This window comes from Mustela erminea, chromosome 10 (assembly GCF_009829155.1).
Source record: "Mustela erminea isolate mMusErm1 chromosome 10, mMusErm1.Pri, whole genome shotgun sequence".
NCBI classification, from domain to species: domain Eukaryota; kingdom Metazoa; phylum Chordata; class Mammalia; order Carnivora; family Mustelidae; genus Mustela; species Mustela erminea.
Window position 1 is genome coordinate 1,371,526 of NC_045623.1, and position 27,975 is coordinate 1,399,500.

Below are 27,975 nucleotides of genomic sequence, written 5' to 3' on the forward strand. Positions count from 1 at the left end.
CCCAGGCGCCCCTATCAACTGTTTTAAAAAATAAAATTAGAGGGACGCCTGGGTGGCTTAGTTGGTTGGGCAGCCGCCTTCGGCTCGGGTCATGATCCCAGCGTCTTGGGATCGAGTCCCACATCGGGCTCCTTGCTCAGCGGGGAGTCTGCTTCTCCCTCTGCCTCTGCCTGCCATTCTGTCTGCCTGTGTTCACGCTCTCTCTCTCTGACAAATAAATAAAAAAATCTTCACCAAAAAAAAAATAAAATAAAATTAGAACTCAAAAGGTAATTATTCAAAAGGCTAATTCTCTATTCATCTTTGTACAGTACCTCACCAGAGTTTGTTTATTTCTTGTTCTATTTCCTTATATTTATATTAACTATTATAAATTTAAAAGCACACAAAGAGAAGTCCAAAGTTAGAATCTCCACAAAACAGAAGCAAAAATTCTAGTATCTAAGGTTAGCAGGAAATTAATCATTCCTATTCAAAAGTAAAACAAACCAAATAGCTTTTTAGTTCTAATACGCTCTTCTACAGTCAGCAAACGCATCCTAGGTACTGTGTCAACATCTCAAAACAGTATTTATGCCGCCTAATCTTCAGATCTACTCTGATAGTCTCTTGGAGAGTCAGTTTTGCATTTTCATTTGCTTAATTTTCATAAAACTAGAGTTTCATCAACTTTCTCAGCAAACAGGAAAGTACACTTGCGGGCAAGATTTTCTGATATATGTGTCTTGGCCAAGTGCATATGTGCATGTCTCTAATATTAGTTTTAACAATACACAGGCTATAAGAAGTCTTGGAAGTTTTGTTCCAGTCTGTAATTTGATGTGATAAAAAAACAGAAAAGGGAAACATGGTATAGAGAATGTAAAGTCTAAGAAACAAGGATAATCCCAAATTGAGGAATCAATGCAGAAAAGAATAGATGGTACTAGATGTTTGTAGCCAATTCATTACTAGCTAAAGATAGTTATCAAAGCCAAATTTAGTCTTTTTTAATGTAAAGTAACATTTTAATTTGTTAAGTTTCAAAACGAAGGCCAATAAATGTACCTTTATTATCATTATCATTATATTACTAAAAGCTTTCTTGGAAAAGAAATAGTTGTTTAAAATACTAAGTTAAATTTCTTCATAATCTCTTCATGAGGGAAGAAAGTGAAATACAATAAAAAGTTAAATTACAAATAAAGGATAATATATTACAGTAGAAGAACTAGCAAATATGTGGTTATACTCTAAGATCAGCTTTCTCAAGACTAATTCTATTATGAAGTGTTCTATTAACAAGGGACAACTTAGAAAGAGAAATCTGCAATTAATTTAAAAACATTTTCTGAAATTAAAATATTTATCAGTTGTTGATATTTAATTTCTAAAGATCCACAGAATAGAATTTTTAAAAAGTTATTTCTACTGCATTACAAGTTAAACCTATTCCTGTTTATTTTTATAAAACAGCTAATCATACACATTTCTTGTCTTGTCATTTAAAAGATTTTCCTCCTCACAGCTCAAGACAATTTCAATGTGTGGGCCCTCTTGGTTTAATAGGAGGCCATTTCACCATCAATGTCATTTGGGAAACTACAAGTACAAAAATTTTGCATGTGTTCTACTCTCTCCTATCTTCTAAAATTTTGGAGGAATTTTGTAATTAAATTACCCTTTAAGTAATTATACTTCCGGATTTTCCCTCCAAATATCAGCTACCCTCCCAAACTCCCCCACCCACCTGATGGCTAGAGCACAATTCTAAGCATTAGAACTTAGCATTAATGAAAATATTCTGACATACTACTTCTTCTTTTTTTTTTTTTAATTTTATTTATTTGTCAGAGAGAGAGAGCACGGGAAGACAGAATGACAGGCAGAGGCAGAGGGAGAAACAGGCTCCCCACTGAGCAAGGAGCCCGATGTGGGACTCGATCCCAGGACACTAGGATCATGACCTGAGCCGAAGGCAGCTGCTTAACCAACTGAGCCACCCAGGCGTCCCCTGACATACTACTTCTTAAAAACATTCCAATATTCAAGAGTCTTTGGGAAAGACTAGTAAACCCAACTGTGTTACCTCTTTATCTTTTAGTCCCAGGAGCAATACTTCTTCCATAAGTGTGAGGCGAATATCCTTAGAGTCACCAGAATCTTCATTGTCTGGACTCCTGTCTTGATTAGTGTCTTCCTCACTTTCCACCTTCTTTTCAGAGTTCTTGCCTACTTCAGTGCGACGGGCCCGGTGAGTTAAAGTGGTCATTCTCACCTGTTTCTGGAAAGGGTGATGAAAAAATATCTGTAAGAAAACTTATGTAAACAGAACATATTGATATTCATACAGATCTACTACAAATGTATACAAATAAGAAATATATATAAACTTAAATAGAGAAAGGAGTAAAGACCAGAAAAATTAGGTGGGTAACACAATATGTTTTCCAAAGTACAATAGCTTGAAGGTAAAGAAGGCATTGACAGAAAATCAAATCAGTAATATTAAAGATTGGTACAAATGATTGATCGATCTTTCTTTGCTTCTAGAAATGATCATCTTTAACCCTGCTGATTTTATGTGCATAATCTATAATCCAGGAGTATATACACATCATTGTAACTGTATTTCATAAAATGGATTCTCCCCAAGTTAAATAATATGGGACAGCAAAAAATTGTGAGAATCCAGGCCCCAAAATCCATGTAATAATCTACATGTAACTTCTATAAACATTCAATGGCACATTATAAAAACAGAGAAATTAAAAAAATAAGAAAAACTAAATATATATATTCTCATATTTTCTTCCCATAACTCATCTCATGCATTCCTTTTGGAAACTGCATCTACAGAATAACACTCAGAAGATCATGTGTAGTAATTCCATATACACAGAAAACTTTCATCTCTGTCCCTAGCTAGCCATTTTGCAAATACTCAAATAGCTGCTGACAAAAAGTATCAGAAAGAGAATGTTAAAAGATTAATGATCTCTTTCTTAATTGCAAAAAAAAAAATAAATCAAAGCACATGCCCTCTTATACCATGTACTACAGATGTTTTTAAAAAAATCTAGTCAAGAGAAATGGCACTAAATCATGTATGATATAAAGTTAGCATACTTTATTTTAAAATAAATCTAAATGTCAGTTTTTGAAACGACAAATATTTTTAATCAGTAATTATTTAAAAGAATATCTTATTCATGTTCAAAAGAATGCATTCAAAAGCGTCTGTGACTGGATCCTGTTCGAGGGATATTTCCCGTTACATTACTCTCAGTTACATATTGTTAACACCCACTTTTCAAACAGGTCCCATGCTGCCATTTCTGCTCCTTTGTCCATGCTGGTGTTCTCTCCCCTTTCCTTTCCTCTTTATATTCTACCCATTCTTCAAAGGCCTATTGAAGATCCAGGTAAAACCTTAAGTGAATACCCTTCTCCATTACCCTTATGTCCCATGGCCAGAATTGGTCTCTCTCTCAGCTATACTTCCACAGAGCTTTATTTATACTTACATCCTTTAAAGTATTTATTATAGTCTTTCTTTTGGTATGGCTGTCTCTCAACTGTAAACTTCTTGAGGGCAGGGATATTGTCTTCTTGGGTTTTTATAGTCTCCATAGCAACTAGCACAATGTCTTTAACGTTGTAACTGCTCAATAAATATATACTGATTAAAATGAATACTCAGAAATGCATGTGAACATTTTAAAATAGAAATACAAGTAAAGTGACTTACAAATGATTCTTTGTACAAGGCCATATTTCAAATACAATTCTTGGTGGGAGGTGGGAAGAAGGGTGAAGGAGGAAAAAACCCCTGTGATATAAATGCTTAAGGGCATTAACCCTATCTAGCACTGTGAACAGAGTTTATTTGCTAACCCAATCCAAGAAACTTTAAGTCTTCAGAGAAAAAAAGGGCAGGAGGGGACTTTGAGGAACTAATACCCGCTGGGCATTTATTAGTTAAAAATCTTATTTGGGGAAAAAAAAATGACCAAAAACTAACTGAATAAAATCCTCCCTCTCCCCATAAAATAAAAAATCTGTAGGCTTTTTTTGTACATTAGGAAATGTATATTCTCCGTTGCTTACCTGACGTTACTCCTGGGTTACAGCCGGACACAAACAGCAGCCTGCGCTCTGTTTTAGGGGGACACCTGTTCCCCCACGTCCTAGTAGGTAAAAAAAACTTCTCAGCCACGCAGAGATTACAAACTTCCTGATCCTTCGATGCAGAGAAGGAATAACACATCAGCTTCCTCAGGATCCCTAGGCAACCTACCTTGGTGTTTCTTCATTGGACCAATCAGAAACCGCCAAGGTTGAGTCCAGCCAATCGGAGCTTACAAGGGGAGGCTCTCCTCGGGCTATTGTGTTGCGATCCCGACAAACACCACCAAAAGGAGGCAGGTTTGGGTCAACCTGACAGCTGGTCAATCCAATGAAGTAACCTTCGTAGAAGAGAGGAAAGGGAGCTGCGCTCCCCACGCCCATTAAACCGGCCAATCAAAGCGTTCAGTGAGCTAGCGCAAGCTACAGATCTACAAAGGTTTTTGTTGGTCAAATCTCTGTAGCAGGTGTGTTAACTGTACCAGCGTATACTAGGACAATTAGGGGAGATGTGCTAGGATCCAAAAAAGCTAAGGACAAATAAACACTTTAAAATTGGTTGTTTTCGAAAATTAGCTTGTCCTCAACTTTCCTGTTCCAGAAAAACCTGATCTGGGTCAGTTTGTGGACGTTTATTTGGTTTACATTAAACAGGTTAGGTACATTTCTACCATTACATACACACCAACTTTCTCTATTAGCGCTTCTCAATGGCAAACCTATGGGTAATCTATGTTTTATAATGCGGCTGCTAAAACTGCAAGAAGCAAACAGACCAAGTTTTAAGTCTTTCTTTTTTAAGGCAAAGGAAATGATCAAAGCTGAAACCAGGTCTCGGATTTCTCCCTAAACGCACCGTATCTTTCACACTACCACTCAAAGGTTCTGGGAAGTGTGCTCAACTCTTGTAAAGCAGTATTTACCAAAATGATCTCAAAATGAGTACCCAAACATTTTCTGCTAATTAAATAAAAATTAGAAGCCATGAAAGAGTCTAGATGCTGAAGAATATTTTATTTATGCTGCCCAAAATGTCAGACCTTAAAAATCAGTCCTCATTTTGCCTTGAAGTAAAAAAAAAAAAAAAAAAAAAGTTAAAAAAGATAACCAATTTTTAATGGTATGTTATATATTACCGTGTTAGTACACTCTATCAAAGCACCAAAGAACATTGTTTTAATGACACAGGGACAAATAACCAGTTAAGTGTTACAGTTTTAACATAAGTAAAAAGTAAATTCCTACCAAAATTTAATAACAAAATGAACATTATTCGTTTTTAAAACTGGCTCTATAGTGCATTAAAGGTTAATATATGTTTAAAGGAAGTATCTACCAAAATGGAAGATATGTCAATATTGAGTAGATAATGAGCAAAATCAATTATGACACTGGTGCTTTTGGTTTTATCCAAAAGTTCTCTTGCATTGTCTCAGATAAGATTAAGGATCACAATATGACAGCTAAAAATTTATTTTTGTACTAACTGCTTAACACAATCTTTAAATTTTCACATGGCAAACACACGTTAAAATAGTAATACATCGTCCAGTAGTTGAAATGTTGAGAACTTCACAAACATGCAGAAGAAAAAATTAATTTTTATATATGCTCCTTTGGTTCACTAAACTTTCTTCTTTTTGGTACTGACTCTTGACTGGAAGAATCAAAGTGATGAAGGACCTGTCAAAAGAAAACAACTACTAAGGATACTTTTCAGCTTACATGTCTTTACTTTCAGATTTTTTTCATGTCTCTGAGATTTGTTTGTTCCATCCTTCCCTTTCTTTTTAAAATTATACATAGTATGACTATTTCCTACTAAGATAGAATACCTGCATTCTTTAAAAAGTAGGGTAAATTTTATTACTGATGTATCTTCTGATGGCTGCTGTAGTATATACTTATAAAGTGTAAGGTCTTTATTCGGGTTGTTGGAGAAGTCAAAAACACAGATCTAACATTATGTCCTCAAAATATTAAAATATTATGGGGGGATAAGAAGGAAAAAAGATTTTAAAATGAGCTACAGATAATGAAACATGGCACCATGTAAGATTTAAATCATGTATTATTCTTTTTGTAACCCTGGTACTTAGCAGTGTCTGACTTAAACTTCCTTAAAGTATTCCTTTTTTTTTTTTAAAAGACTTTATTTATTTGACAGAGATCACAAGTAGGCAGAGAGGCAGGCAGAGAGAGAGAGAGGAGGAAGCTCGCTCCCTGCTGAGCAGAGAGCCCGATGTGGGACTCGATCCCAGAACCCTGAGATCATGACCTAAGCCGAAGGCAGAGGCTTTAACCCACTGAGCCACCCAGGCGCCCCATTTTTTTTTCTTTTTTAAGATTTTATTAATTTATTAGACAGAGAGGTACAGTGACAGAGGGAACACAAGCAGGGGGAGTGGGAGAAGGAGAAGCAGATTCCCCTGCCCAGCAGGGAGCCTGATGTGGGACTTGATCACAGAACCCTGGGATCATGTCCTGAGCTGAAGGCAGATGCTTAACAACCGAGCCACCCAGGTGTGCCCCTAAGAGTATTCCTGAGTAACTCAACTTTGATTTTTCTAAAAAAACCTCTCTAATGATACAAATTGGATGATTTTGCTAAAAAAAATCAAAGCTTAATACACTGGGAAGACTTAATATATTAATTAATGAAGAGTCAGGTTATTTCATTCCCTTCTTGAGTTATGTAAATTGAAAAAAATATTAACTATATTTTTGAGAATACCCCTTTAACGTTTTATTTTTTTATTTTTTATTTTTTTATTTTATTTATTTATTTATTTTTAAAGATTTTATTTATTTATTTGACAGAGAGAAATCACAAGTAGATGGAGAGACAGGCAGAGAGAGAGAGGGAAGCAGGCTCTCCGCTGAGCAGAGAGCCCGATGCGGGACTCGATCCCAGGACTCTGAGATCATGACCTGAGCCGAAGGCAGCGGCTTAACCCACTGAGCCACCCAGGCGCCCCAACGTTTGATTTTTTTAAAGCAGTCTTATTCAGTTGCCTAAATGTTAACCTACTAATAATACTAAAAATTCTAGTTGAAAAATATAAATATTTGGGGCACCAGGTGGCTCAGTCATTAGGCATCTGCCTTAAGCTCCAGTCATGATCCCAGGGTCCTAGGATCGAGTCCCGCATTGGGCTCTCTGCTCTTCCTCCTTCTCTCTGCCTGCTTGTGATCTCTGTCTGTCAAATAACCAAAAAATCTTAAAAAAGAAAAAAAGATTTTAAAAAATTAAAAAAAAAGAAAAAATTTTCTTTCTCTTCCTAAGGTACTAGGAGATGCTATTTTTTATGGAACAAGTTGATTTGGTAACTTATTTATACTTCACTTTTGCTCTCTCAGAAGTTGAGATCAAATTTGTGGCCCAATTTTAGCTCTACGTAAATAAAATGGCCCTGGACATACTGATTTTAATTTTTTTAATAAATTCTTCCAACTTCTTCAAATCATTCATAAATCAGTAAATATTTACATAGAAAAAAACTAATAAACCTCACACATCTTATTTTAAAATCACCTCATTTTTTTAGAAACAATTACATAAGAAAAAAAAGAAACAATTACATATAAACAAGATTTGGATATCAGTACTTTGAGGTAATATCCAGGGATATTATCACATTTATCATTTAAAATTTAATCAAGGGGTGCTTGGGTGGCTCAGTCCATTAAGCATTCCATCTCTTGACTTTGGCTCACGTCAGAGCTCAAGGTTGTGAAACTGAGTCAGGCTCTGTGCTGGGAATGGAGCCTGCTTTAGATTTTTTTCTCTCTCCCTCGTCTGATCCCTCTCCCTCTCTAAAAAAATACATTAAATATATATAAATAAATAAAAATAAAATTTAATCTATAGTAATGATGGTCTGATACTTGCCATTTTATTCAACCTGTATATTATCGTAAGGACTTACTGTTCTCCCAGGTTCAAGTTGACTTCTCTTCCGATTTTCTTTAGAAGATTTTACTGGTTGATTTCCATTAGCCTCCACAAAGACGGAATAATTACTAATTGGTTATTTCTCAAAGAACAACCAACACTTGATTTTTTTAAACTATAGGCAACTATATGCAGTTTTTAAAAAAGGGTTTCCTGAGATATAATTCAGATGCTATACAATTCATTTATTTAAAAGTTTACAGTTCAATAATTTTAAGTATCAGAGTTGTGCACCCATAATTGTAGTCCATTTTAGAACAATTTCATCACTCCAAAAAGAAACCTGAGGCTGGTTGATTTTCTTCCTTCATTCTCTTCTTTCTTTTAAAAATTATACCTAGTGTAATTATGTCCTACTAAGATAAGATACCTGGGTTCTTTGAATTTATTACTTCCTGATTCCTTCCTTCTCCCACTAGCTCTAAGACTTTCTCTCTCTCTATAGAAATCCCTATTCTGGACTTTCAGATAAGTAGGATCATATAATATGTAGACTTTTGTGACTGATTTCTTTCATTTAGCATGTTTTCAAGGTTTATCCATGTTGAAGCATACATTAGTACTTCATTCCTTCTGTGGCTGAATAATATTCCATGGTATAAATATACTACATTTGTTTATCCATTTGTTTATTGATGGATATTTAGGTTTCTTCCACATTTTAGCTATTGTTAATAATGCTATCTATGCAATTTTTAAAGTGAATATTGGATAATGACACATTATTAGCTGTCTATTACTATTCTCTAAAAGGAAATGCTTATTTTTTGATGTCGAAAATGTACTTTTCAGTAACTTTCTTAGTGTACATACTATTAAATATTTTCACTTCTTGCCATTTCCTAACAATCCTTCAGCCATGATTCTCAAAATCAGGAGTACTGTGGCAGAGAGTTCATATCCAAAAACATAGGCAATTTCAGAAATTAATTTACGTCCCCAAAGTATCTTAATGTCTTATTACAAGAAAATCCTTCCTAATAATTTTTTTTTTTAATTCTTGCTTTTGTCCCCATATCTTAGTAAAGGATACTCATCCTAAATAGAAGCTGCCTACAAGGCCATTTTGCTGCTAGCTGTACTAATTTTTGAAATTCTTTTATCTCTTGGTCTCATCGGCATCCTAGTTTGAATACTGCCTTCTACCAGTTCAAACTTCCTATTGAGAATGTAAGAAAAGGGGACCTCCCGGCTCAGTTGGATGACCACAGTTCAAGCCCCAATTGGGGACAGAGATTACTGAAAATAATAAATAAAAACTTGAAAAAAAAAAAAAAAAAAGACTGTGGGGTAAAAAAACACCGAAAAAAGGCACTATAATCAATAGTGTGCTGGTAAATGTTTAACTACCAGTTCTCTAGGAGTAACAAATCCTGTGTTGAGGTATTTGCTGACTTCCACGCTGTGAATATTCTCATCATGTCCAATTTCAAGCTACCAACATGATGTCACTGAATGAGGAGTTGAAAAGAAATGTCACTATACCACTGTTAGAGTGTGCTGTTTGTTTCCTAAATTTAGATATAATATTTTACGGAATGCTTTTTCTTCATCTTGGAAAGTTTGAGTAACTTAAAAGTCTAAAATAAAATGCAAATTTCCATTTAGCAAAAATAGAAAACTAACATAAACCAGTGGGTTTTTTGCTTAAAAACATGAGATTCATTTTATGCAAAATATGTACAAAACATTAATTTTTAATGTCTTTTTAACAAGACAATTTATTTACAAGACAAAACATGAGAATATTTTGGCATTCTAGGCAATCTCCTTGGAATCTGGATGATGGTGTCATTTCTCAAAGCCTTTCCTGAATTCTCCTCTTTTATGTACTTTGAGTAAAATTCACCATTCTTTCCTTTGTTCCATGTAGCCTATTCAAACTGCTATCATGGCCCCCTATCACTGACCTCCAATTACTAAACTTTGAGCTAAGAGCAGGAACTATGTGTTATTCCTGTTATATCTCCAGCACCTAGTAAAGTACCTGACACATAACAGGTACTTACCAAATATTCGTCCAATAAAGGAAGGGTTAAGAAGCAAAATAAATTCACATGTGGGAAAAAGTTATAAGGTTAGAGTGGAAAAAAAAATCTAAAGGTACACTTACCATTTTATTCTGAAAGATTTTTCCACTTCTTGTTTTGCTTTCAGACACATCAAGTTCAGATGTTTTACAGACTAACTGTTCAACCTAGAAAATAATAACACAAAATCACATAATAAAAACTTTCTAAAACATAATAATGGGGCTCCAAAATTCAGGAATTTAAAATCTAGGGTCTTATTATGTTAATGAAAACCATTAATTTTAAGTAGTTCTTACTGTCACAAAAAGTGCAAAGGCAAAGATAGTGAAACTGATACTGTATATAATTGATCATTCACTGAACTGAAAAAAATCCCAAATGATCATCAGGCACTACACTACTCTTCCAAGAGATAAGAACTTAAGCTCACTCCCACTGGAGAAAGGGGAAGTGCAGAGGAACATAGACAATAATCAGTCCCATTATTTTCAAGTTCTTTTTATCTAAATGTTATATCAAGATTTTATTGTCTATGGAAAACAAAATTAATCATGTCTGCTCCAGGCAACAAAAAGTATTATATACTCCATTTGTAAATACAAAAGGTGGTGGAATAATTACTTAAGATTCTCTGAAATTCTGAAATTTTATGAACAGTATTTAGGTTTAGTACTAAATAAATTGACCTTAATAATATACTTAAAACTTTTCAACATATACTTTTTAAAAAAAAAGATTTTACTTATTTATTTGACAGAGATAGCAAGAGAGGGAATACAGCAGGGGAACAGGAGAGGGAGAAACAGGCACCCCGCCGAGCAGGGAGCCCTACTAGGGCTCGATCCCAGGACCCTGGGACAAAGACCTGAGTATTAGGCAGACGACTAATGACTGAGCCATCCAGATGGCTCAGCATATACTTTTCAAATTTTGTTAAAAAGCATTCTTAAGACCTAATTTTCTTCTAAAAGACCTTGGATATAATAAGGAAACCTGAAAATTAACTGAATAAACATATAATATTCTTCTGGAAAAAAAAAAAGCTAAAAGTGAGTGGAATTACCAAATTTGTACCTGAGAATGAGAAATTGAAAGATCTAGACTTTCTTTAGACCTCATAATTTCATCTTCCTCACAAACTAAATTTGGTTCTGTTAAAAAAAAAAAAAAAGAGTTAAAATGGCATAAAATTGAATTGGAAGTGAATCAATCTACATTTTCATTAATTTCTTACCTCCAAGATCAGAAGATCCAGGGGTTTTTTTCTGCTCTTCCATTTTAGTCTCAAGGTCAAAATCATCCTACATAATTACATGAAGAAAAAAATGGACTCATTCCAAAAAGCAATTAAAACAACTGGGTAGAAATATTTATGAACAAATGTGTTTTACATGAAGGTTAAATATAACACACCACTACAACTGTCTTACACTTGGTAGAAATAAAATCCTAGAATTACCATAACAAGGTACCGTATTTATCCAGACAAAGTATAAACTACTACTTTACGTTGCAGGGTCATTTTAGGGACAAATATACAATTTTCTCAAAAAATACATAATGGTTCTAAGAACCCTTAGTTTTTACTATTGTTTGAGGGCAATGAATTAGACAAGTTCATACAACTACTACTTCTATATCTCCAGAATTTTTCTACAGATGTTATCACACACTTGAATAAAAAATGCCCCAACCCTCTTCAGGGAGTTAGTAAAGAATAAAATTTATCAGTCATAGTATGGTAGAAATAGTAACAAGTTTAATGTCTACTTTATAATTATTTTTCTCTTTGTGACATACATCAACAAGCTTTAAATATTTTAAGAATGCTACATAAATCCCAGCTATACTTGTTTATAAACCATCACTGGGATTTAGGTTTTGAGAAGACTTCTTTGACTAAACTGGCTGAAAACTGAATTTTCTATTTGTTAGGATGTGGCAGAGCCTGAATTAAAAAAGAAAACTCTCTACATAAGTACTGAGATTATAATTTAGAATAAAATGAGGTAACAGAACAACAACAAAGATTAGATTAAGAAACAACCATGTTAATGTGAAAGATTTCCTGGGATTGAGTAATTACAACTAAAAAAAGAGACTTTTTAAATATTTTTATTCATCCATTCATTTAGCCAATATTGAGAATGCACACTGTACACACGTATGTGGTAGGCACAGGAGGATTACAAAGAAGAAACACAGTTTTCCTGCCTTCTGGGAACTTCCTGTCTGCTTCAGGACAGTGACTTTGCAGGCCCCAAGAAAGTTCAAGCACAGGTATAAAATGAGCATCTAGTGGCGGTATTGGTAGAAAGGATTTCAACATTAGTTAGGCAATTGGAGTAGTTCAGTGGTTCAAATTATGCTCCAGACCAAAGAGTTTCCTCAGAGTTCACTACAAGGGTAGTTGAGGTGATGAGAGTCTGGGCCTCCAAGACCTTTCCCTGCTTCATTCAGAATAGTTGTGCTTTTAAACTTCTGAGAATAGTGTTTGCACCAAGGGAAAAATTTTTTAAATGAAAAGCTGATACCTTCTTTAAGGTCCCTACCAACCTTGAATTTATGATTATAATACAGTATTTATACAAATATCACTGAGAACTATTAGTCTTCAGAATTGAGTCAAACACTTGTTACTATTATACTTTATAACTTTAAAATGTACTGACACTTATATAATGCTCCTGTTCATCTTCTATATCATCTTTGTCCATGAGAATTTTTTGAAGTGGTGTTTTTAATTGTTTTGGTGATAATATAGCTGAATCAATATTTTCCATTCGTTCTTTTTCAGTAGTTACTTTTACTTTGAAGGTGTGAAAAGGTGTTGGGACTTCTCCCACATTTAAGTACATAGGCTCCCCTTCAAATATCACTCCTTCACAATCACCATCCTTAAAACCAGGAGGCTGGTAGTCTGGGGGTGTGACTGCGAAAAGTAAGTATAAGCTGTGATGTTCATGAAATTGAAGAGAACATAATAATAATAATAATAATAATAATAATATTAATAATAATAATAATGATATAATAAATACAGATTGAAAACATTTCAAATACTATAAAAGGCAACCTTTTTTTTCTTCACTTGACTGACTGTTGACCTTGAATAAGTTATCTATCATCCTTGATTTGGTTTTCTCATCTGTGAAATGGGGATAATAATAGTACCTACCCCATTGGGTAGGGTATTAAATGAGTTAGTGTGTTAAATCCTCAGACCAGAATTGGCACAATGTAAGTTGTCAATAAATGTTAGTTGTCATTATTGTTGTTGCTTTATGTTCTTCTAGAAGATACTACACATGTAAAATACATATTTCAGATATATGTATATCCTTAACAAAACACAAATAAGATCATACTCTTTGATACCTAGCTGGTTTTTTAAAAGATTTTATTTATTTGAGAGAGAGAGAGAGAGAGAGCGAGCGAGCATGTGTGTGGGTGTGCATGTGTGCCAGGGAGAGAGTTTGAGGATGGGGAGAAGCAGAGGAAGAGGGACAAGCTGACTGGTGCTGAGTGTGAAGCCCAAGTGGGGCTCTATCTCACAACTCTTGAGATCATGACTTGAGCCAAAATCAAGAGTCTGAGTTTTAACTGACTTACCCACCTAGGTGCCCTATACTTACCTAGCTGTTTTTAACCTTTCTTTTTAATCCATTTTTAATATTCCTTGGATAAATTAAGAGTGCATTCTTTTTAATAAGTTGCATGGTATCCTTATAAACATATAACATTGCATGTTTGTGTTAAGTATATTCCCAAGATACTTTTGATTTTCTGGATTAAAGTAAACATGCATCTAAAATTTTGATACTGCTAAATTGTCCTCTAAAATTGTTGCACCTATATACATTCTCTCAAGAATTATAAAAGTGCCTGCTTTCTCCCATACCCTTGTCAATAATTGGTTTACAAATTTTACTGCTCTGGTAAGTTGAAAAATGGCATCTCAATTGTTCCATTTCTTTAATTATGAGTGAGGCTGTACCTCACATGGATATGTTCATATCACTGGAAAAGTTTGTGCATATTCAGAAGTCTAATTTTCCAAATCTTTCTTTTTTAAAGATTTTATTTATTTATTGGATAGAGAGAGAGAGAGCACACAAATGGAATGGCACAGAGGGAAAGGGAGAAGCAGACTTCTCTCTCAGCAGAAAGCCCAATGTGGGGCTCAATCCCAGGACCCTGAGATCATGACCTGAGCCAAAGGCAGGATTAACTAAGTCGCCCAGGCGCCCCTGAATCTTTTTTTTTCAAATGCTGATATTAAATGAAATTTTTATAATTTCAAAAATTATATTACAGTTTGAGGTGCTTAAAATCATTTAGGATGGGGGTGCCTGCGTGGCTCAGTAGGTCATGATCTCTGGGTCCTGGGATCGAGTCCCACATTGGGCTCTCTGCCCGGCAGGGAGCCTGCTTCCCCTCTCTCTCTGCCTGTTTGTGATCTCTCTCTCTCTCTCTGTCAAATAAATAAATAAAAATCTTTTAAAAAATCATTTAGGATGGAAACTAATTGTTTCAATAATAAAACATATATGTAACAACAGAATGTATTATAAGTGGTACCTTCATCGTAGTAGAAAAGTTTCATGGTCAAACAAACATCATTAGGTAAAGGTCCCAGATTTTGCATTAGAATATAAATCTTGCGAATCAGGAGAATACTTGCTTTCTTGGTGTCAGCAGATGACATACTAGATTCACTGTTTTGGTTTTTACTGTAAGAGAATCACACATTAATTTCTTTTATGACACCCATGGCTTCTAATAACAACTTTACATCATACTATTTGAGATTCTTATTCCTATTATATCATTAAGTTTTTAAGTTGAAAGTCACCATAAAGTGTGTTTTAATGTCACTATTATTAAAATTCAATATCACTAATATTATTATTAATAATGTTATAAACTAATAATTTTATTTACATTAATATGAATTTTATATCAGATGTTTAAAGGAAATGAGTGAAGGACTTTAATTACATTTCTAATCACTCAAGCATACATAGCTTTCTTACTCTTTGGCTCTGTTTCACAATTAAAATAGTATATAATTAGCCACACAATCTCGGCTTGCAGCTGTTCAAAAGGAATTTTGTACAGCCACACCTCAATGGTTAATTGAGGATGTTTGAGAAGTTTCAGAATTAATCTTGAAGTTTAGCAATATAGTATTAATATAAGTAAGTGGTAATCTGTATTACAAAAGGGAAATGATAAAATACCTTATGAAGTCCATGACTGGTCCATTACTAGTGTACTTGAATTTAAATTGGTAACATTCTGAAATTGTCTTAAATAGAAAACATTACAGTTATGTATTTGATATACAGTGCTGGTGGCCAAGTAGCTAAATACAGCTGATGTATAACTCTTAACATTGATTTAATAGTTTTTTTATGCAATGTTAATCCTTAATGGTCAACTGAAACTTTCAAGTCCTAATAGTAAATTCCCATGATTTGGGATTTGGGGCTTCAGTCTCAAGAGAGATGTATATTCTCCCACTAATTGCAATGTATATTATATATCCCAGAGGGAAGGAACTCCTTAGGAGGCAGGTAAGAGGGGCAGTATTATCTCTTACTCAAGCAGAATGGCTTTAAGCACAGGACTTAAATCCTTGCTATATGTAACCAGAAGCAAGTTATTTAAGCCTTCTAGGTTTTAGTTTCCCCAGCTAATAATAGGGCCTGAAAATAGTACCTATGTCATTGGTGGTTGACAATTTTTAGCAAATAGGATAGTTTATATAAAGCCCTTAATAAAAGTGCCTGGCACACCAAACAATCATAAATATTAGTGAATCAGCAAGCTACTCTTGTAAGAAAAAATGTTGAACTATATAAAACATCTGAAACTAAAAGAATATTTTCTGAACAATTAGTTAGCTTCTGAACAATCAACTAATTCACAGCTCATGAGATTTTCTTTGTCACCATGGACACACATGCTTTCTTTACATATCAGTGCTCTCACAGGAAGGGGAATCAGCTCTCTCTCTCTAAAAACAATCTGCTTCTCCATGACTGAATGAATATATTGTAATAACGATAGTGCAATGTTTAAAGCACCAAGATCATGGGCTGGCCTTCATAGGTTCCAAATTCTTGTTCTGCCACTGTGACCTTAGCAAGAAACCTTGTATCTAGGTTTCCTTACCTATAAAGTGAAGATGATAATGGTAGCAATCCCTTCTTTAATTGTCAGATGAACAAGTGGATGTGACAGGATTGGATGAATATTCAAAGTTCAAGGATAAGTATCACATTTTTGTTAAACTCAATCTCTTTCATAATTTTATAAAAAGAATGTTACATAAAAGCACAAGTTAGGAGACTTAGGTTATTTCTAAGGGGTTTTGGATTTGTGGCCCAGGATCTCTCTGGTAGCAAGCATATTAATCTGTTTAAAAATAACAATACAAACCTTGTCTTACCTCAAAAAAGCCTTTATGAGGTTCAAATGTGAAAATACATGTAAGAGTGAATATCATTAAAAGCATAAGATAAAAATATTAAAAGGAAAAAAGCATAAGATATTATTATAATTTATGTTATTTTTAGATATTAGAGATATTATGTTTCTTTACTAACTTAAGCATACCTACCTGAGGGTCTTCTGGATTGGTGTATACCTATTTAAAAATAATTTACAATTGAGTTATATAAGTCTAAGTATTCAAGGAGAACTAAATTGGATATTTAGACTAAACTATTAAATGGATTCAGCAAAACAAAATATAAAATGACCCCCCAAAATATTAATTTGTTACTTTTTTCCAATAAATAGATCATGTGTTTGAATAAAGTGACACATCAATTGCTGGTTTTAGTGTTATTTAAATAAGCAAGGACAGTCTTTAAGAAAGAACATACAATTTAAAAATACTTACAGCTAGAACAACCATCCTTAGCTGAAATAAAAGAACAAAAATCTTACTTTTACTCTATGAAATATTTTTTCTTGATGGATCACAAGAATTGTCTTATTTCTTTTTTTTTTTTTTTTTTAAGATTTTATTTATTTATTTGACAGAGAGAAATCACAAGTAGGCAGAGAGGCAGGCAGAGAGAGAGAGGAGGAAGCAGGCTCCCTGCTGAGCAGAGAGCCCGATGTGGGACTCGATCCCAGGACCCTGAGATCATGACCTGAGCCGAAGGCAGCGGCTTAACCCACTGAGCCACCCAGGCGCCCCAAGAATTGTCTTATTTCAACATTTATTCCTAATAAGAAATAATCTTGCAGAAAATATGATGTATATAAAGCAAAACCTTGGATGTCCTTCCTTATTCCCCCAAATATCTATTTCTAGTTGACTTACTGAAGGTTGACATTCATGTCATTGACATAAGAAAATACATGCATTTCTGCCAGTTACAAGGAAAATATATATTGTGAAATAACATCAAACCCTTACAATGTAAGAACTGATCTTGAAAAGAGAAAAGCAGAGTTCAGGATTCTGCTTTTTTTTTTTTTTAAGATTTTATTTATTTATTTGACAGAGAGAGATCACAAGTAGGCAGAGAAGCAGGCAGAGAGAGAGGAGGAAGCAGGTTCCCTGCTGAGCAGAGAGCCCAAAGTGGGGCTCGATTCCAGGACCCTGGGATCATGACCTGAGCCAAAGGCAAAGGCTTTAGTCCCCTGAGCCACCCAGGCACCCCTGACGTTACATTTCTATTTGAAACTTTCAAATGTTTTTTATATGCACTTAAAATAAAATCCAAACTCCTTACCTATACACACTTCTGAATGCTCTGGCCCTGCCTATCTCCTCAGGCTCCTCTAAAACTATTCTCCCTCCCTTACTACTCATTGCATTCTATTCCCATTCACACTGTTCCTCTTTGTTCCTTGAACTCTCTCAACTCCCCCTTCAACTCTTTGTATTCGTGTTCTGTCAGGAATATTCTCTCCCAAAGTCAATGCCTGGCTGGTTTCTTCTCAATCAAGTTTCAGCTTAAATGTCATCTGATGAAGTTCTAGAACCTAGGTGAGTTTCGGTGGGCTGACAGCCTCGTGCTCCCTCATCATCACCTACTCAGGACCACCCTATTTAAAGTTACCCCACCTCTCCACCTGCGACACACTTTCCTTCAATATTTTATTGGCCTTTAACACAATTGGAAATTACCTGAATTACTTGTTTTATTGACTGTTTTCCCACTAGAGAAGGGATCCTCTTTGTCTCGTTGACCACCTGGAATATGTGTCTAGCACACAGCAGTCACTCAGTATTTAATTAGTATTAAATATTTAATGCTTTAATAAGGGAGGTTAGTGACCAGAAATAAAATTTTCTTTTTTACAATTTTGTTTCGAGCTTGACTTTTTTATATGTGCTGATATAAACATGCTAATACTCTACAGTAAACACTTTTTAATTGGAATTTCCTTATTTAGAATTTGTGACAATTTAACCTAGATTACACAGAAATTTATTTTTGAACTCTCACGAAGAAATAATTTATTAAATTATTAGTATAAACAAAATTGTAGGAGGCATGTGAAACTAATAAATGAATTATTTTAATTCATTAAGTTTTTATAAGTTAATATGCATTACTAAAACAAATACATGTCAACAATTAAAACAGGCTTGGCAAATTTGTTAAGTATTAACTCTATTAGTTTAAACTGAGTTAAATATTAGTCTTTAAAATGTTCAAATGTTCAAACTTTTGAGTAATTTGGACTGTCCTATGCACAAGTTAGTTTAAATTAAAGTTTTACTTTGCAGTAATTGCTGTTACATTTGTGGAGTATAAACTGTAGAAGAGAAAAGATAAGGAGATACTGACTTACGTATTTTTTTTGCAAAGCATCGTAGCATCCTAGCATCCTAAAAAATAACAAAGGATTCATAACAAAGCACTGAATGCACTTCCAGAAAAGAACTCTTTTAATTCTTTTAATAAGTTTTCCATGTTATCTCATTACTAACATAAATTTTCTTGTTATTCTTTTTTTTAATAAGATTTTTTTTCTTTTAAGCAATCTCTATACCCAGTGTGGGGCTCAAACTTACAACCCTGAGATCAATAGCCACATGTCCTAATGACTGAGCCAGCTGGTCTCCCTAAAGTTCCCTTCTTATTAACCATCTTAAAATAATAAAACAAAACAAATAGTGGCAGAAATATAAAATGTTGATAGAGGATGGTTTGGGATAGAAGGTAAAATATCTGACAGCTACTTGTGGGGAACACTAATAGGAAAATGAATTCTGTTCACATGGAGCATAGAATAAAGGAAAATTTTAAGGCAAAAATCCAAAAATGGTATCTAGTATTGAAAAGGGAATTACTAAAATTAGGTTAAACACTGAAAGGTATCCAAGGTATAAAAAAAGAATGTGATTTAAGAAAAAAAATAATTTAGTATCATTAGGTATTCTTTTACTTACCACTTCACTAACTGTGTAGATCCTGGACAGTTTTTATCTTCTCTCAGAATTTTGACACAAAGATCTAAACACCAAAATTATATAAATATAGAGTTGCTTAAGATTAGTAAATGACTAGAAATTTAACTGAAGATTATTTTCTTTACTGTGTATTAGAGGTATATTATATTATTAAATAGCAATGAACTTCCAGATGGTTGATATTAATATAATTTAAAAGAAGAAACGTTTTATGGAAACAAAGAATATTTTTTTCCTTATTATAAAATGACACCATAATGACTAGGATCATGTTAATGGGTAGAAAAAAAATTATTAAAAGTTATAAAATATTTAAAGTCAGATATAATGCTTTCACACCATCATTATCCAAGAGTCTTAGTATTTGCAGGTCCTTATCCCAATTAAATACTTGCAAAAGACCAAGAATTTAACTGGCAGAAGACCAAGAATTTAGCTACCAGAGATAGAGAACTTTCCTGCAGGAAAGCAACAGGTAATACAATGGAAAGTACTGAGATTTCTATCTCGGGTTCCTTATCTGAAAAATAGGGATAATGTCTAACTCATAGGCCTATAATATGAATTAACAAGATATAATACATAACATAGCACTTCACATATTGCCCAGCACATAGTTAGCACTCAGAATTAGGTATATACTATGACCTGGGTAATGAATGATTACTGTAGTATAAATAGACTATATTATTTTTACTTCCTTAAAATAACACAACACATACTAACTACCACTGTACAAAGCTATTAATAATAGTATACTTTTATCTACATATTTGTCATTATAAGAGTAATGTCAGATAAAATTAAACTTGAGAAATTGAGGAAAAAATATTATGATTAAGTGCATCCAAAGGTATTAAATATACTTTTAAAAGATTTATTTCAGTGAGAGAGAGAGTGAGTGTACAAGGGGGAGGGGCAGAGGGAGAGAAATTCAAGCTGACTCTGCTGATTGCTAAGCCCCTAGTGGGAACAATCTCACGACCATGATACCAGACCTGAACTGAAACTTGAGTTGGATGCTGAACCGACTGCACCACCCAGGCACCCCTTGAATATACTTTTTAAAAACCACTTAGTCCACACAAAAACTTGTACACGAATGTGACATTATTTATAATAGCCAAAAAAATTGGGTGCCTGGGTGGCTCAGTTGGTTCAGCGTCTGACTCTGATTTTCGCTCAGGTCATGATCTCAAGATTGTGAAATCGAGCTCCGTGTCTGGCTCCAAGCTCAGTGTGGAGTCTGCTTGAGATTATCTCCCTATGCCCCTCCCCGCTCCTGCTCATGGGTGCTCTCTCTCAAATTTAAAAAAAAAAAAGAAAGAAAGAAAAGAAAAGAAAAAAGAAAAATATAAATAGCCAAAAAGTGGAAACAACTGAAACAAAGGTTCTTCAACTGATGAATGAATAATTGAAATGTGGTATATCCACATAATGGAATATTATTCAGCAATAAGAGAATAAAGTACTAATTCACGTTGCCATAGCAATAACCTTAAAAACATTAGGTGAGAGAAGCTGATCACAAAGGACTACATATTGTATGATTCCTTTTACATGAAATATTCAAAATAGGCAAATCCATAGAGATAGAGAGCAGATTGGTGGATGTCTAAGACTGGGGAGGTAGGGGAACTGGAGAGCCATTTAGTTGGTTATGGAGTTACCTTATGGATTAATGAAATGTTCTAAAATTGACTGCGGTAATGATTGCACACCAATTTGAATACACTAAAAATCATTCAACTGTGCACTTTAAATGCATGAATTGTCAGGCATGTGAATCATATCTTAATAAAGCTATTATTAGAAAATCTCTAAGTAAAAATTAGTTTTATCTATTATTTTTTCTTATTTTATTTAAATTTGATTAACATAAATATTATTAGTTTCAGAGGTAGAGTTCAGTGATTAATCAGTCTCATATAATACCCAGTGCTCATTACAATACAGTGTGCTCTCCTCAATGTCCATCACCCAGTTACCCCACTCACCAACAACCTCAGCAACCCTCAGTTTGTTTCCTATTTAAGAGTCTTATGGTTTGTCTCCCTCTCTGATTTTGTCTTATTTTTTCCTCTCTTCCCCTTTGATCTCATTTTTTTTTAAAAAAAGATTTTGTTTATTTATTTGACAGAGATCACAAGTACGCAGAGAGGCAGGCAGAGACAGAGAGAGGTGGAAGCAGGCTCTCAGCTGAGGAGAGAGCCTGATACCGGGCTTGATCCCAGGACACTAGGATCATGACCTGAGCTAAAGGCAGAGGCCTTAACCCACTGAGCCACCCAGGCGCCCCTCATTTTGTTTATTAAATTCCACATGAATGAGTTCATATGATAATTGTCCTTTTCTGATTGACTTATTTCACTTCACATAATACCCTCTAGTTCCATCCATGTTGTTGCAAATGGCATGATTTCATTTTTTTTAAGATTTCATTTTTTGATGGCTGAGTACTTTCTACTGTGTGTGTGTGTGTATGTGTATGCACACATATACATACATACTCACACACCACATCTTTATCCATTTATCTGTCAAGGGACATTGGGGCTCTTTCCATAGTGGTTATTGAGGATATTTCTGCTATAAACACTGGGGTTCAGGTGCCCCTTCGGATCACTACATTTGTATCTTTGGGGTAGATACCTAGTAGTACAATTGCTGGGTCAAAAATATCACAGTTTTAAAGCAAGCCAAAATAAAAACACATTTAAAGAAAGAGTTTTGTGTATGCGTGGTTTTTTTTAAAACAGGCTCCCACACCTAGCAAGGACCCAACACAGGCTTGAACTCATGACCCTGAGATTGAGACCTGAGCTGAAATCAAGAGTCGGACACTTTAACCCACTGGGCCACCCAGGCACATCTAAAGAAAATTTTAAAAATAAACATTACATCTAAAAAAATTGAAATAAGCAAAATATAAACATGACATTACCATCTAGGTATCTTGTTCCATAAGCACATTCAGGAAATATTCCTCTCAAATATGTGATACAGGATACTGAAACTGCTAGGAGCCTCTTCACTAACACTAAAGACTGTTGCTCTGTTGATATCTTATTGGGAAACACCAGTGCACTCTAAATTCAAGGAAAATTTAAACATATCATTTAGATTTATTAAAAATAACATCTTCCAGAACTTTGAGTAGATCTAATTTTGCATAAGCATGATACTTTCCCAAAGAATTCTAACAATTAAAAAAAAAAAAATCCTAGCCGTAGTAGTTAGTAAACCCCAGAAAGTCAGAGTGGCTTTTAAGATGTGAGGGTAATTCCAGGGTTGCCGCTTAAAGGTAAAATGCAAAAAGTAGTTAAAAATCATGTCAAAAATCCTCCTGCAGCTGACTGCAAGCACATGATAGATAACACTTCTTTTCTCTTTAGTTGCCAACTAGGTTTGACACAGGTAACTATAACACAAGAACTGTGCAACGATGAGAATTTTATCTTTGTGAAGCATGTACATTCATTTCCTAGGAATGGACTGCTAAATCGCTTCTTGGCCTTTTGGCTAAGATCAAGTGTAGGAATGGACTGCTAAGAATGATAATTTCATCAAAGCAAGAGAATAGCATTTATTCACACCTTATCTAAATTGAATTTGAACCAATTATTTAATTCACTGCATCAAATATCTACTATAATTCTCCATTGACTCTATAAAGAGTTGATTCTAACTTTAGAATATAAAAATAATTGAGACTTCAATAAACAATAAAATTAGCTAAATTAGCATATATTAAAGTATACAAAATCATACCATGGAAGTTCTTTGCAATTGTGCAGTGGCCATCTTCGGATAAAGTTTTTTCTTTAATTCAACCTTATGATACAAATAAAAGCTTTAACTTCAGATCCTATTTTTATCCCTAACATTCTAGTTTATTACATGTAAAGTCAGACTTTTTTATGTGAATAATTTCATGTAAATAAATTTTACATAAACAAATCGATGTATTCAAGCATTGACTACATGGTTACAGTTAGGTAGGTATTAAGTAATGAAAACTGCCCTTGCCAAACTCTTTAAAGTAATCTTAAGTTTTTTGTTCTGGGTGTGTCTGTGAGGGTGTTGTGGATGAGATCAACATTTGAGTTGCAGGACTGAGCAAAGCAGATTGCCCTCCCTAGGGTTAACAGGCCTCACCCTGTCAACTGAAGATCTGAATGAAACACAAAACCTGAGTAAGAAGGAACGCCTCCTGCCTGTCTGCTATGCTGGGACATCTGTCTTTTCCTGCCTTTGGACTTAAATTGAAACTTTAACTCTTTCTTGGGTCTCCAGCTTGATAACTGCAGATCTTGGGCCTTTTAATTGTGTGACTAATTCATTATAATAAAGATCTTTCATATATGTATACCTAAAAAAACCCCCCAAAACAAAAACAAAACAAACAACGGTGGGGACGCCTGGCGACAGACCTGCTGTCTGTCTTCAACTCAGGCCCCGGTCAGGATCCTGAGGAGCCCCTCTCTCCTCTAGCTCCCTGCTCCCTTCTCCTTCCCCCTCCTCCCTTCTCTGCTCCCGCTCCCCGCTCTCCCTCCACTCTCCTGTGTGCTCTCTCCCGCGCTATTTCTCTCAAATGAATAATGATATCAAAAAAAGTCTTTAAAAAAAACCAAACAAACAAGAAAGAAAGAAAATGGAAAAAAAAATCCTGAATTTTTTGTTTTAAATTTGTAGTTTCAAAAGGACCGAATCTGGTAAAGATCCTTTACTGAACTTCAGCATGGCTCTCAGTATAACAACATAGTGTCCTACTCTGTGGAACAACCGCAAAAGAGGAACAGAAAATATTCCAGATTTTGGCTGATTCTGATTTCTCAATTACGACTGATGTTTTCACTAAGTTTCAGTTTTTTTGGTCCCCAGTTTCACTTTTCTTAAGCGGAAAATCCAACTGGAAGAGGTCCCAGAAGAGACAATTTACTGTTTTACCTGATCCTGACGAAACCTGGACGAGACGCCAGAGTTAACCTCGTCTCAAGAACCTCTGGTGAGGAGTAAGTAGGTCTACATTCCACCCCCCACCCCCATGTTTCACCATTAAGTCTTTAAGGAACTTAAAAGTAGTTGGGAGGTTTCAGAAAAAGATTAAAAAGCAAAAACCAAAAACAAACACGAAAGAAAACAAACAAACAAACAAGCAAACAAACATATACATTACGGAACGTCTGAGGACTGGCACCAGCGACCACGAAACCTGCACCACGCAGCACGCACGCACTCTGTGGGATGCGCAGGCGTCTTCCCTCAACCGTTGCCCTCACAGGCGCGGCAGCAGCGTTGTGACCTCCAGGCAGTTTCCCGCCAAGAGCCGCGCAAGGCGCTCTGGGAATCCCGAGAGGCTGAAGAGCCAGTCTCTGTCAGAGAAATGCCAGATTGCCAGTAGGCAAAGCTTAAGTAACGGCATGTGCCAAGCCTTTCCAAAATACTTAGCTTTACTAAGGTGACTAAAGTGTTCTCAACCGCCGTTTAGTTAACCCTGTTAATTTCTGATTGTTTTCTATGATTTTCTTACTGGATCTGCCACAAATGCATTCCATTCCCACCTTAGTCTCCTGTGTCTTCAGGAAACCAGGTACTCTGGCAGTCTCTACTTAGATATTTCTACTTTGCTGTCTGTGGGGACAGTGGAGAGCTTCGAGGGTAGTTAATATCTCATTTAGAAACAATAATAAAATCAGAGCTGGTCTGTAGTTGGAGATTGCTGAAGAGTACAAGCTGTTTACAAATTGTTTTATGTCCGAATAAGTTGTGTTAGCAGTGTAAACATAATTATTCATTAACTTCGATATGTCTGCATAACCAGTTAGAAAACAGCCGCCCCAGTAAGAAAAGATTTGCCCAGTGTCAATCAGGAGAACCTTTTTTTCAGTCAAAAATTGTGAAAATCCCCTGGTCTAATAATCATTTTGCTTTATAGTTCTCTCATGCCTGAAGTTCACAAGCTACTTTCAAAATTCACTTCTTCTTCTATCTTATTCCTACTTTCGTTCTTCTAAGACCTTTATCTTAGGAAGAAAACACAAGTATTTCTCCGATTTTTAGAGATGAGGAAACCGTTTCAGGTAAATTTGGTTTCCAAAACCAATTTCAGCCTTGCCAGAGGGGGAGCCATGACACCACAATAATGACACATTAGGTTTATGATTTGGTACTTTGTATTAAATTTACTTTTGAGTTATTAACAACTATAGAAAAAATGAAAAAGTAAATAGCTTATCTAGAATCACAGAATCAGAATAATGCTCTAGGGAATGAATAATTTATATTTTCTTAGGGTCTCTGACTGGACCTATGAATTTAACTAACAACAACAACAACAACAAAACAGATTAATAGGAGAAAACATACAAATTTTAATTATATCTTCTTTAATTGTATCTTTGCACCTTGGAGTCTTCAGAAGATAAGTTAAGACCCAAGGAAGCAGAGCTGAATGCTTATATACTGAGTTGGACAAAAAATAGTAAATTGTGAAAATATGACTAGGCGAAGGGCTCGGGTTGGAGCAGTTACATGAGTGAAGTAACTAGAAAGATAGGGGTTAGATTAACAAGGTTGGTTTGTATAGATTTATCTTGGCCTTGGTCTCCTGCCCTTGGTGATGAGAATTTCTCTTTCTTTCTGATATAGGGAGGGTATTTTTCACATGGGAATTTTATCTCCTGCTTTTAAGAAAAGGAAGGCGAATCAGAATGTCCTCTTCACAGCTGCTATTTTTCAAGTGCTTTTAACTCAAAATAGTCAGTATGCTAAACCAGCATTCTTTGGGTGCTGTGTTCTGAACTCCTTCAATACAATCAGTAACTACTGATTTAACTAACTGTATCACTGACTATATTTTGAGGATGAGAGTGGAGAAATGGGTGGTGTTGATGCAAGACGTCCAAAACATCGATTACCATAATAGTAAGTAGATACCATTAAAAAGAGCAATACTAGAAACCTGAAGGTAAATACTAAAAGAAACAGCTAAAAGTATTTAAAAGTATTACTGGTTTTAAAAATAATTGGTAAAGGGATGCCTGGGTGGCTTAGTCACTTAAGCATCTGTCTTTGGCTTAGGTCATGATCCCAGAGTCCTGGGATCTAGTCCTGTATCAGCCTCCTTGCTCAGCTTTTTCCTCTGCCTGCCTCTCCCTCTGCTTGTGTGTGAGTTCTCCCTCGCTCTCTCTCTCTCTTTCTCTCTCTGTGACATAAACTCTTTAAAAAAAAAATGTTGGTTAAGAGAATGGGAAGTTAAGCTTTTACAGATACTCACTATAAAACAAACAGTTCAGTTATGCATAGTGTTAATCACAGTACCATTCTGAATGGGCCTCTGAATTGTTGATAACAGCTATGAGGTACTTACTGTAGAGAATATAACATTTTTGCTGTCTAGATATTGACAAATTCTTGGTAATATAACACTGCCCAAATACACACATATATATACTGTGGATCAGTGTTTACACAATTTATCATTTGCTCTTTGAAATTGTTGAGGAGGAAAATCTTTTCCTGTATCTTTTTAGATTTTGTCCTTGGGGGCCTGCAATTTAAATGAAAGACAGACTAATTAGCAAGAGGGAAAAACAAATTTATGTATGTTTATATGCACAGGAGTTCACAAAGAAATGACTCAAGGATGTGGTTAGATTTTGGAGTTTATATGCCATCTTAATAGGGGATGGCAGAGGAGCAGAGGGAAAGTTATGAGAGAACATATGACTTACAGGAAAAATGAATGGGCCATTAGGAGAATAGGTGGGATATGTGATTTTTTTTTTAAGATTTTGTTTATTTATTTGACAGACAGAGATCACAAGTAGGTAGAGAGAGGAAGGGAAGCAGGCTCCCTGCTGAACAGAGAGCCCGATGCGGGCTCGATTCCAGGACCCTGGGATCATGACCTGAGCTGAAGGCAGAGGCTTTAACCCACTGAGCCACCCGGGCGTCCCAGGATATGTGATAGTTTATGATAATGTTTCTTTAGGTGATTTTTTTTTAAAGATTTTATTTATTTATTTGAGAGAGAGACAGTGAGAGAGAGCATGAGTGAGGAGAAGGTCAGAGAGAGAAGCAGACTCCCTGTGGAGCGGGAAGCTGGATGCGGGACTCGATCCCGGGACTCCAGGATCATGACCTGAGCCGAAGGCAGTCGTCCAACCAACTGAGCCACCCAGGCGTCCCAACTTTAGGTGATTTTTTATCCAGGTGCTGACTTGTGCTGACTTCTTGTCTTTGTAAAACTCTTTGGGAGGGGATTCAGGACAATTGAATTTTTTGGGGAGGCTTTGCTTTCAAGAAAAAGGAATGGAAAAAAGCCTCTTCCTATAGTCATTGATTTACAAATTTCTTCAGTTCAAAATAATCCTTATGATACTGGGGCATAGTCTGGACCCCTTCAAATTAATGATAAAAAAAAAGTA

The 27,975-nt window shown here is 35.1% G+C and overlaps 2 protein-coding genes and 1 non-coding gene across 13 annotated transcripts in view; 1 reads left to right on the forward strand and 2 right to left on the reverse strand.

Moving 5' to 3' along the window:
• Window positions 1–4,305, reverse strand: part of GOLPH3L (golgi phosphoprotein 3 like) — a 40,809-nt gene extending 36,504 nt beyond the window's left edge. Inside the window, exons 1-3 of one of the 2 annotated variants that reach the window (XM_032302195.1) lie at window positions 4,090–4,257; window positions 3,507–3,643; window positions 2,069–2,263 (exon numbers count right to left, since the gene is read on the reverse strand). In XM_032302195.1, the coding sequence (XP_032158086.1) occupies window positions 2,069–2,251 (183 nt within the window). In that variant the 5' untranslated portion in view covers window positions 2,252–2,263; window positions 3,507–3,643; window positions 4,090–4,257. Of the gene's footprint in view, window positions 1–2,068; window positions 2,264–3,506; window positions 3,644–4,089 lie in introns of both variants that reach the window. The other variant, XM_032302194.1, reaches the window with a different exon arrangement.
• Window positions 4,306–4,841: 536 nt separating this feature from the next.
• HORMAD1 (HORMA domain containing 1) overlaps window positions 4,842–27,975 on the reverse strand; it is a 33,459-nt gene continuing 10,325 nt past the window's right edge. Inside the window, exons 1-17 of one of the 10 annotated variants that reach the window (XM_032302186.1) lie at window positions 24,712–25,211; window positions 23,315–23,377; window positions 22,488–22,632; window positions 19,523–19,586; window positions 18,922–18,958; window positions 18,251–18,329; window positions 17,009–17,029; window positions 16,724–16,750; window positions 16,553–16,563; window positions 15,339–15,406; window positions 14,677–14,828; window positions 12,768–13,027; window positions 11,330–11,396; window positions 11,170–11,246; window positions 10,176–10,259; window positions 8,037–8,108; window positions 4,846–5,790 (exon numbers count right to left, since the gene is read on the reverse strand). In XM_032302186.1, the coding sequence (XP_032158077.1) occupies window positions 5,710–5,790; window positions 8,037–8,108; window positions 10,176–10,259; window positions 11,170–11,246; window positions 11,330–11,396; window positions 12,768–13,027; window positions 14,677–14,828; window positions 15,339–15,406; window positions 16,553–16,563; window positions 16,724–16,750; window positions 17,009–17,029; window positions 18,251–18,329; window positions 18,922–18,958; window positions 19,523–19,586; window positions 22,488–22,632; window positions 23,315–23,347 (1,278 nt within the window). In that variant the 5' untranslated portion in view covers window positions 23,348–23,377; window positions 24,712–25,211 and the 3' untranslated portion in view covers window positions 4,846–5,709. Of the gene's footprint in view, window positions 5,791–8,036; window positions 8,109–10,175; window positions 10,260–11,169; window positions 11,247–11,329; window positions 11,397–12,767; window positions 13,028–14,676; window positions 14,829–15,338; window positions 15,407–16,552; window positions 16,564–16,723; window positions 16,751–17,008; window positions 17,030–18,250; window positions 18,330–18,921; window positions 18,959–19,522; window positions 19,588–22,487; window positions 22,633–23,314; window positions 23,378–24,493; window positions 24,687–24,711; window positions 25,215–27,975 lie in introns of those variants that run through there. The other 9 variants (XM_032302185.1, XM_032302187.1, XM_032302183.1 and 6 more) reach the window with 9 other exon arrangements.
• Window positions 23,046–23,231, forward strand: LOC116568439. The gene has a single exon (XR_004276634.1). It is a non-coding gene; the product is annotated as a U2 spliceosomal RNA (small nuclear RNA).